At 40.5% G+C, this 9,759-nt stretch overlaps 1 protein-coding gene across 7 annotated transcripts in view; it reads left to right on the plus strand.

Annotated features, from left to right (window-relative positions):
* Positions 1–9,386, plus strand: part of tpd52 (tumor protein D52) — a 16,754-nt gene extending 7,368 nt beyond the window's left edge. For 2 of the 7 annotated variants that reach the window (XM_027006372.2, XM_027006374.2), the window contains 8 exons: positions 495–535; positions 5,821–5,945; positions 6,435–6,583; positions 6,899–7,000; positions 7,418–7,444; positions 8,291–8,332; positions 8,535–8,583; positions 8,968–9,386. In XM_027006372.2, the coding sequence (XP_026862173.2) occupies positions 495–535; positions 5,821–5,945; positions 6,435–6,583; positions 6,899–7,000; positions 7,418–7,444; positions 8,291–8,332; positions 8,535–8,583; positions 8,968–9,090 (658 nt within the window). In that variant the 3' untranslated portion in view covers positions 9,091–9,386. Of the gene's footprint in view, positions 1–494; positions 536–5,604; positions 5,704–5,820; positions 5,946–6,434; positions 6,584–6,898; positions 7,001–7,417; positions 7,445–8,290; positions 8,333–8,534; positions 8,584–8,687 lie in introns of those variants that run through there. The other 5 variants (XM_035529384.1, XM_035529383.1, XM_027006373.2 and 2 more) reach the window with 5 other exon arrangements.
* The last annotated feature ends 373 nt before the right edge of the window (positions 9,387–9,759 follow it).

Consider the following 9,759-nt stretch of genomic DNA (forward strand, 5'->3'; position numbering starts at 1 on the left):
ATACCTTTGACGTAGTGTAAGAATTAAGAGGAGTATACAAACTGTTGGGCAGCCGTCTCAGTGCATTAAGCTGCTTTTAGTGCTAATTACATAGCTCTCATCAGTTAAAATAAGTGACTGCTAAATGCTTTTTAAATTGGTTAAGTTAGCTTTAGCTGGATAATGGCAGATAATGGCTGCCACATCCTGTGCAATTATCATTTGGGACATCAAGTTAAACCTTGTCATGTATTTTTACAGGGTTGGGCGATGTCTACCTTACTGCCATATATCTGCATGGGAACATAGCAATAGACGATAACGGGTGGAGGGGGGTGGTTGTGGTAACTATACATTAAATATTTGAGCCCATGCAAAGATAAGCCGTTCGTGATTCCATTTTTGTTAGAATCACTTAATCATGATATGACATTGTTTGACGTCCTCTGTTTAAAATAAAGTGATCATAAAAATGATCTCCACTGCCATACATTTTTTTTTTTACATTTTTTCAGCATACTGGAGATATACAAAAGAATCAACATGAAGCATTATTGTGAGTAATCTTTTTAAATGTTTACATGAATAAAGGAAGTTATGTCTAAATAAAGCATATTTTAGTATTTTAATCTAAAAGGTTTTGCAAAATCTAATGGAAACTAACTGATTACACAAAAGGGGGTGGGGCTCTTATGGTTTTTCATTGGAAGGACATCTAATAAAACATATCCATCAGTTCTGTGGCTCAAGTTGATCTCCAGGTAAGTAATAAGTAACAAATATAGCTTTCTATAATATAGCAGATACTGGATTTATAGCAGGCAGGGTGCAACCTGCTATTGGTGTGGAGGGCATGGCCTCACAATTCTGGCTCAACATTGTAATCTCTGTTAGTCAACGATGATGGACAATAGCAATGTTTGTTAGCCCAACCCAAGTGTTTGATTCTTTTTCTAAAGCACATTTACCAGTGTCTTTATCCATAGAATTCATGTGTAGATTTTACACAAAAATTGTTATAGAAGCATGTTAAGTCTTTCATAAAATCTACAATCTTAATCATACACTTGATAAAAAGAGTTTTTTCAGTATTATATCCCTTTGCAGAATTATGGATTTGTTAACAGTCTGGGGCAGTGCTTAACTATGGGCTTGGAGTGCAATGTAGTTGGGTGGTTTTTCACTCATCAGTAAATCAGAATGTGTGTTAGCAGGTTAGGAAAAGTAGACGTTTAAATCATAACACCCATTTAATTACATGGGGTTCAGAAGTTCTGACAGTGTAGATCTGATCGTTTTCTTTAAGATGACAACTCCCAGTACTCTGTCATAGCAGGGAAGATGGTTGTCTGATGTTTGAATGACACAAGACATAGACTAAAATGGTTGAATGCTACAAGGCATATGCTAAAATTCCTGCATTAAACCTTTGTTGGTGTATAATGGCCCATGCAGTTCACATATCATGGCTCAGTGCTGGGCACATGCAGTATGAGCTGGACTCTGTAATCTGGGTCACTGCAGATTATGGAATGCTTCTCATAAGTCAGTAAACCTGAAATACAAGATGACTGTAGAAAGCCAGGTATAGCAGGAGTGTTAGATGATGTCACATTCAACTGCCCAGATCCCTGCTTTTTGAGATGAGCTTCTTGCTGTTTTTCAGTTATGAATGTCCACAGTGACTGCACTAGTGTGTGCATCTGAGGTAACTTATTAACATGCTGCTAATGGTTGCTCAGCCTGCTCATCATGTGAGCATGCAGCCCAGGGGCCTGTGAACAATCTCGCATTGCTGGGTTGCAAACATACACTGGAAGCAAGCAGTAAACAGGGGCACAGCAGCACCTGACTAGTCACAAATCAAGCAGTCATTGTGTCCTGAATGCTGACAGAATGGATCCTATGGAGGAATACACATCTCCCTTCAATTTTGAGCAAGGAGTTAACACTAGCTACTTTTACCTGTCTCCCAAAGAGACCTTCACTCCCCCCAGCTCATCAGTATTGCCATACAGAGGTAATCTGTTTTGTGTGTGTGTGTGTGTGTGTGTGTGTGTGTGTGTGTGTGTGTGTGTGTGTGTGTGTGTGTGTGTGGACAGAGTATCACAGTGTGTTTAGTTGAGCTAGTGATTGAGCATGGAAGGGTGATTCAGTGAGAGACGAGAATAAATTCTGTCATGCAGAACATGCACAGTGTTGAATGTTTGGCTGAACTTTGTTGCTGTCAGGTCCTGTCAGGCACAAATGATGACTAGGTGATGGCATTACTGCGCATGCCTCACCTGCCTTTTAGAGTAGCTATTTAGCAAACATTGAACCTTTCTAGCTGATGGATTCATCTTGATGTGAGGTCAAATTCTGTATGCTTATTGTGGATGAGCTTTCTAAAACAATCCTTCTCTTTATATATGCACTTACAAAGCAGCTAGATGGAGAATGTAATGCAATTTAAATGCAAATTAATAAATTCAAGTACAGTAAGTGCTTCTAGCATAATGGAAATATTGCTTACATGCTGTTCTGTCAATCTAATTATATAGGTAGTAGGTGGTCATTGCTTATGCCAGTGAATAGATATGGTACATTAAATTGATTGAATGATTTTGAGGTTTTTTTTGTTTTTGTTTTTTTTTGTTTTTTTTAAATAAATTCTCACCCTGGCCAGCGTTTATAATATGGTTATCAAGTCTTCAGGAGATCCATGTTTTGAAAGGGAGTAAGTCCATGTCTTAAAGAAGGTTTCATCTAAAGCACTGGATTCCAAGTTACTGGTGGCAAGAGAAGCTTCTTAATGTTTGTGACAATTTCATGTAAACATTTCTGTGATTAAATAAAAGTTCATGCTCCCTTTTCTCCCTGGCTGCAAACAGTTTCTGGCTGTTTTCTGCTGGAAGTTTGTTGGTTATTCTGTAGGCAACATGAAGTTGATTTTTTTGAGCACATGGTTAGCAGCATTCAAATATCACAATCTCATACTTTTTGCCAATAGAGATGGGTTTTTTTTTTATTATCAATATTTAATCACTTTTCATAAAGAGAAGATGGACCTGGACGTTACACAGAAAGCATGTTTCTCAAGAAAAAAACGGAAAAAAACAAAACCTCAAGGAATTGGAAACACTCAGATATCTGGCAACATGTACTGTTGCTTGTAGCACTCAGCTTGTCATTTATGTGTTTTTTCTAAGGTTTTTCTCTCAGATGCTAATCAATACTACATTTACTTGTAGTAAGGCGTTGGCATCTCTCTTAGCTCTCAACTGGATTACATTTAATGACCTTACTATACTCACATTTGTGTTGCTGCACCTACTTTCTTCAGTCTTACTTTAAAATAACTCTGTGGAGGTGGCAGGGGGTCCATCTAGGAATGCTAATGCCCAAACATTATTCATGTTAATCATCCCTATATTAAAATGAAGACTCTGTTCCTCACTTCCGGTCCAGAGTGAGCGTAGTGGGGGTGGGTGCACTTCTACTCTGTTTCCCCCCAGCTTGACCTCGGCTGTTTATCAGCACCTTCCAAAGATGCATCATTAAATGCTCTTGAACATGCTAAGGGACAGTACAGTTGTGGTCCCTGTCCAAAATTAAAGTAAAATGCTTTCTTGTTAATTGTGGAGTAAGAATTTAGTTTCAGGAATAAGTGCTTGCACTCGGATGAACTATTGGTGCCACTTGCTCTGCCACGTGAATAAGCAGGGAGGAGAACTTGCGGGCAAAGCTAAAGTGGGTCATTGCGGTGAGGTGTCAAAAGATGTGTCTTGACCAGCATTCAGGAAACGTGGAAAAGAGAGACAAAGCTATCTGTCATTTAGCTGGACCTCAGTTTTGCTCATTACTCAAGATATTTTCAAACTTGTACAAAGCTTTGACTGATTTAAATTTTTATACCGTTTAAACAAATAAGGTGTGATCTAAAATTATTTGGTAATTATGAGTAAGACGGTGTAGGAAGTTGTCCCCCAGTTTGTACTGAAATATATTTCACAAGGAGCTAGCAAAAACTGCATCCTCCTCAGCTTTGTCAAACTACATGATGTAGCTTTATATTTATTCTCCACATGCAGATTCTTTAAGAGCTGATCATAGCCCCCCCACCCACCACCCACCCCCCAATACTGGACAGATGAGAGGTAGCTGGTGCTTATTAAGGAAGACTAGTGACTAATGGAATGTGGTGGGAATTCTGGGTGGGCCTTTGGGGATTTATTTACTTTATTTATTTATTTGACATGTTTTCTGTGTGATTGATTCATAATGCTAATGTCCAGTCAATACACTTCCTATTCCTAAAACTAAACTCACTCTTTTTGTACTAATGAGAGTTATCTTACAGATTGTTGAAACTTAACCAGTAAGTAATAGTTGTTTTGTCAAATGTAGCATTGGCAGGTCTGCTGGATGAGCTCCACACTGGGGTTATTTATCTCTTCTTTGAGCAGATGTAAGATTAGGTTTGGTCAGTTGTATTGGGTGGGTCCAGTCCTCATGCTCAGTAAAGATAAGCAGACAGTTAGCTGATAAGTCATCAAGTCCAACTGAAAGATCTTATGACATTCTTCTTGTTGCAGCATGGTTACTCTTATAGGATGCACATAAATATTTCCTCAGCTATGAGGTGGACTAGTTATTAACTTTACTTGTATGGGCAAGCAGTGGCTATGTTTATATAGAGATTTGTGTCCATTTAAATGAGTTCATTCTGAAGATGTTTAATGAATTATTTACATACATCCTAAACACAGCAATTCACTGTGAGCATCTGAAAGCATTCATGCAGCCTACATCTACAATAGACGTAGTCCAGACGAACTATTTTTGTGCAGATGAGGAGTTCCATTTAGTTTTAAGAGAACTATGAAACACTCCCAAAAGTCCTTTCAGGAGGCTCAGCTAAAACACACTGTCTGTGTAACCTGTTTCCTGAACATTACAAGGTGAGGAGAATTACTGTAGCCTAGCTATAATAGCATTGTGGTTCAGAACATTAGTGGAATGCTCCTACAACTGAACCTTTTATCTGTTCACTATATTAAAAATCTTCAATATATAATTCTTCCTATCAAACAGCAGCTTCTGTTTTTGTTGCTCAACAAGAATCGAATGAATGTGCACAGAAAGAATGCATAGATAGCTATTGTGAAAACAGTCCAAGGGTTGTCATGACCAGTATTCCTCCTTTTAACTGTTGAAACAGCACACCACCTCTTTTGGTTTATATGAAGGTTTTCTATTCCAATCGAGCTATGAATCCGATTGCTAAAGCATTATTATGCTGTATATGAATGTAGCCAGGAGTTTTTGCAAGCTGTATTTACTTTGACTCACTAATCCTTTTGAGAGTGCTGTGACATTTTTTAGTCGTCTTTTGTCCAAGTTGTGAAGATTTTATTCTTGAGTTTTATAATTTATTTTGCATGTCATCCAGTGTGCCAGTGAGGCATCTATAAGTGATGTTCACCCAGAGTGTTCTAAGAAGAGTGTTCTAATCTAGAATATGTGTTTTGTTTTGGTTTTTTTTATCCTTGGGCTCCGCCGCTGTCTTTCAGTTGAAGGCCATCTTCCTAATCTTGCTGTGCCTGCCAAAATCTTCTCATGTCAATGTCGTCGTCCCCCCCCCCCCCCCAAGCTCCCCCATTTCACAGGGGGTGAGCAGAGCTGAAGCACAGAATTACAGTAAATCCAACTGTACCATGCTTAGGAACAGGTTACCTTTTGGTTAGTGTTTATTCAGCTTGCTTCTATGTTTAAATGAAGCTTAAGCATCTGCTTTTAATAAGAGGTCGTTACTGTCAAATTGCAAGTTGGCTAAGCATGTTTTCTGTGCCAATGCAGGCACTCAGAGAACAGACAGCATGCCAGAAGTGGGTGAAGATGCTGTAAGCACAGCTGAACAGATGGCCCCTAGCACTGCCTTCACTCCAGAGGAACAAGAGGAACTCCGCAAGGAGCTGGCCAAGGTTTGCAGTCCTTACCACAGTTCTTCAGACATCATTCAGGCTACTTCTTATTCATGCTGTTTTTTCTTTCTTTTAAACAGAGGAGAAGGTTGAATAGAGACGACTATCTTTGATTGCAGCTGTTGGATGTAATGTGCATTGTTTCAAGGTCATACTGATAGCTTCACTCAATGGCAGCCTCTCTTACTGACCTAGTTGTAAGTGACTAACAGTTTGCATTGTAATGCTGAAGCCTTTGGATACCCCTGTAGTCCATTTGTGGATTTCACAAGGCTGAATAATCCCAGTTTGCAATACATACTTGGTTTGATTTGCCTGGATACTGTGCTAATTAAAACACATGAAGTTCATTATGCAAAAGTTAGGCCTTGCAGAGAAAAGTGACAACCCTTGGAGGTTTGTAAATTATTTGCATTTGCAATTATCAGTCTTATGCTCCACAGACACATTTGTGCCTGTAGTTAAGTTCATAATTCCTGTACTCTGCAGGTGGAGGAGGAGATCCAGACTCTCTCTCAAGTGCTGGCGTCCAAAGAGACGCAGGTGGCAGAGATCAAGCGGAAGCTGGGCATTACCCCGCTCAACGAGCTCAGGCAGAACCTGAGCAAAAGCTGGCAAGAAGTCACCACCTCCACAGCGTACGTGCCCTCCCAGCCACCTGGGCTCCTCCTCCTACTGCTTCGGAGAAACAGCCCCATCTGTCACAGTGCTGCACATCCTGCATTCAACCTACAGCCTTAGCTGCCTGCTTAACAGTACGCAGTAGAACCAAAGCCATTTGCCTGTATATCCCCATGCTTATTGTAATTGATTTAAGTCACTTATGCAAATGCAATCATGAATATGGCAAGCAGCAGGAGTTGTCCATAGTCCATGATGGAAGAAAAACATTTTTAGAGCTCCCTAATGGTTTGTGCTTCCAAAACATTCCACCTTTCCCCTTGTGCATGCAGGTACAAGAGAACCTCAGAGACACTGTCACAGGCGGGTCAGAAGGCCACAGCAGCATTCTCCAGTGTGGGCTCTGTGATCACCCGGAAACTGGAGGATGTCAGGTGAGCAGGAGTGGGGCAGACACCCTCTGCTCAAAGCAGGCACTTTAGATTTGATAGGCCTCTGCTGTTTCCTCTCCCAGATCAGTAATGTGTGAGTGCCATAACACTTAACTAATAATGTGGATGTTTAACCAGTTTGTGATTGCTCTCCCTCACCATTGTTTGGTACAAACATGATACTACTGGGATATGATGAACTGCTGAAGCTCATCATGAAACAAAATAAAGAAAAAAGCAAAACTGCCAAGAAGCACTGTACTAAAATGGATCACTATTTCTGACTAGTTTAGACTTGAATTCTTTCTCAGGCATTTCATGATCAGCAATAGTGCAACTCAGAAATAGGTATTACATCATTTCAGTGAAGTTCAGTGTGTTTTCTTTTTGTTTGCTAATGCAGTCTGTCACATTTTACAGATTACAGTCATATTCCAATTATTTTAGGTAAGATGAATTTGACTGAGTGCGTCATTACAAATGCAGCATTGATCAACAGTGTGATGAGTTCTCTTGAGGTTTCTTGCATGTAGTTCTATACCTGAATGACAGTCATAGGATGTCCTCCATCATGTTGCATTCCTGTTTCTGTAAAGTTTGCTGGCTTGGTATCAGTGCATGCTCATTCTCTTGCATGTCCCCTGAACTGTGTTTTGTATTATGGATGGCTCTGTTTTGAGCATTTAGAAATGACTCGTTGAAAAGTTGTGTTGTGGGTCGTTAGTGAAACCATGGCATTTTCATGTTTTTTGTTTTGCTTTTGTGTGTGTATGTGTGTGCGTTTGTGTGTACTTTTTGTTTTTAAATAGTGATTTGAATGAGTTTATCCTCCCAAACTAAAGCTTCATCTCCAGCTCTCAGAGCACACCCGGCAGGCTGTGTTTGCGTACACATGAGCTGTGGTTTAACCCATGTGGACAGAGTTTTCCTTTGCTAGATCTTTCACTGGCCATAGGGCTGATGCACCATTCTTCTAGACAAATGCATCTAAATCTGACCATCCAAATTTATACATAGTTCTCTCACAACTTTTTAGTCTAACGAGGATTTTTTTTCTCAGTATTGATCTAATTTGTCAGAAATTCTGATGTTGTACCCTTAATTTAATTGTGGATTAAATGCCTACACTCAAAGCTTGTACTCAATCAGCATCTCTACTCTCTGATTATAATGTGAAAGTTTGGTTGAGTGTGGTGCTCTTTCTGTTCCATTTGACTTTTGCACACACTACTCTTAATGGCTGGGTAATAAGGCTAACTCCCCTCTCTCATCTTCCTAACTGCTAACCGGTAGCATACGCTCCATACAGCATTCTGCTAGCATGCCAATGATGAGGTAAGTGACTCACTGATCCCCTTATCCCTGGCATTCCCTCATCGCAGCCCTGTATTAGGAGGCCCTATGATGGCAAGACAGCAGCTTACTAGAAAACCTTCTCTCCCTAGCTAGTCCACCGCCTATTAGAAGCTGTGATGTGTTGTTTCATTCTCTGCTAACTGATGTCTACATCATGTCTCATGTGCCCCATTCCTTGCAGGAACACTCCTACCTTCAAGTCGTTTGAAGAGAAAGTGGATACTTTAAAGGTAATATAATGTATATGTTGAAGGAGCAATAAGTCATTTTTACTACCATAAAGTAGCAAACAATATTTAACAAACTGATTCTCATTTCTTTCTATAAAGTGCAGCTTACACAAGAGAACCACATTGCTTTGTAGTCCTCAAATGAACCAGCTAGTGCTCCAAAATTTGGGTGTCCCACATGGAGTCCACCATATTTAAAAGAGATTTAGTACAGAATCTCTGAAACATCCAGGCCACCAGGTGTCAGTATAATGGATGTTTCATAATATGAAGAAGAATCACCAGAAAAATGATTTATTGCGCCTTTAATTCATTTTTTTGGTGTGTATATATACACGTCACTACTCACTCATGAAAAAAACATATTGGTCATTTGGACTGCAGACCAAGATAAGCCCCACAGTGTCATCCAGTGAGCTCGGAGATGTTTCCCACACTGTGCGTAGCGCAGAGCCAATGTTGGAAAAGCCAGAGGGGATGAGTGCCCCAGACACAGAGCCCCACTGAGGAGCAGCCTCTCACCTCAGCTTCCTTTCGCTGCACCTCATTGCCCAACATTCCTCCACTCCTCCCCTCTACCTCTCCCTATCATGCAATAACAGAAAACCAAAACAAATGCTCCACGCTCAGTTTGATTTCTCAAAGTGCTTCAAATAGATTATTGAATGCATATTGTGTTAGTTCACAGTGAAGCTCAGCTTCACTGAGTCTCTGGCTTCTGGTAGCCATTTACGGCATTTAGCTGAAGCTTTTATCCAAAGCGACTTACATTTATGACTGAGTACAACTTGCGCAATTGAGGGTTAAGGGTCTTGCTCAGAGGCCCAACAGTGGCAACTTGGCAGTAACAGGGCTTGAACCAGCAACCTTCCGATTGCAAATCAAGTCAAGTACCTTAACCACTGAGCTACCACTGCCCACCCTCTTTTTGAAAGTCTGCATGAGTGTGGGCTGCCTCTAGGCCATGGTAGCCCTGCACTGGAGCTGATCGCAGTGGGTACTGTGCTTTACTGGTGGTCAGGCAGAACCACATCATATCTTATTAGGTGGCAAGCTAATCTCTCATGCCCATAATCAGCTGAGCCTCAATCAGTGTTGTCTGCTCAATGCACACATGCACACACTCACACATGCACAAGGCTCAGGTGATTCTGGGGGTTTTGTGCTCCTCAAACG

Source organism: Electrophorus electricus, chromosome 8 (genome assembly GCF_013358815.1).
Source record: "Electrophorus electricus isolate fEleEle1 chromosome 8, fEleEle1.pri, whole genome shotgun sequence".
NCBI lineage: Eukaryota > Metazoa > Chordata > Actinopteri > Gymnotiformes > Gymnotidae > Electrophorus > Electrophorus electricus.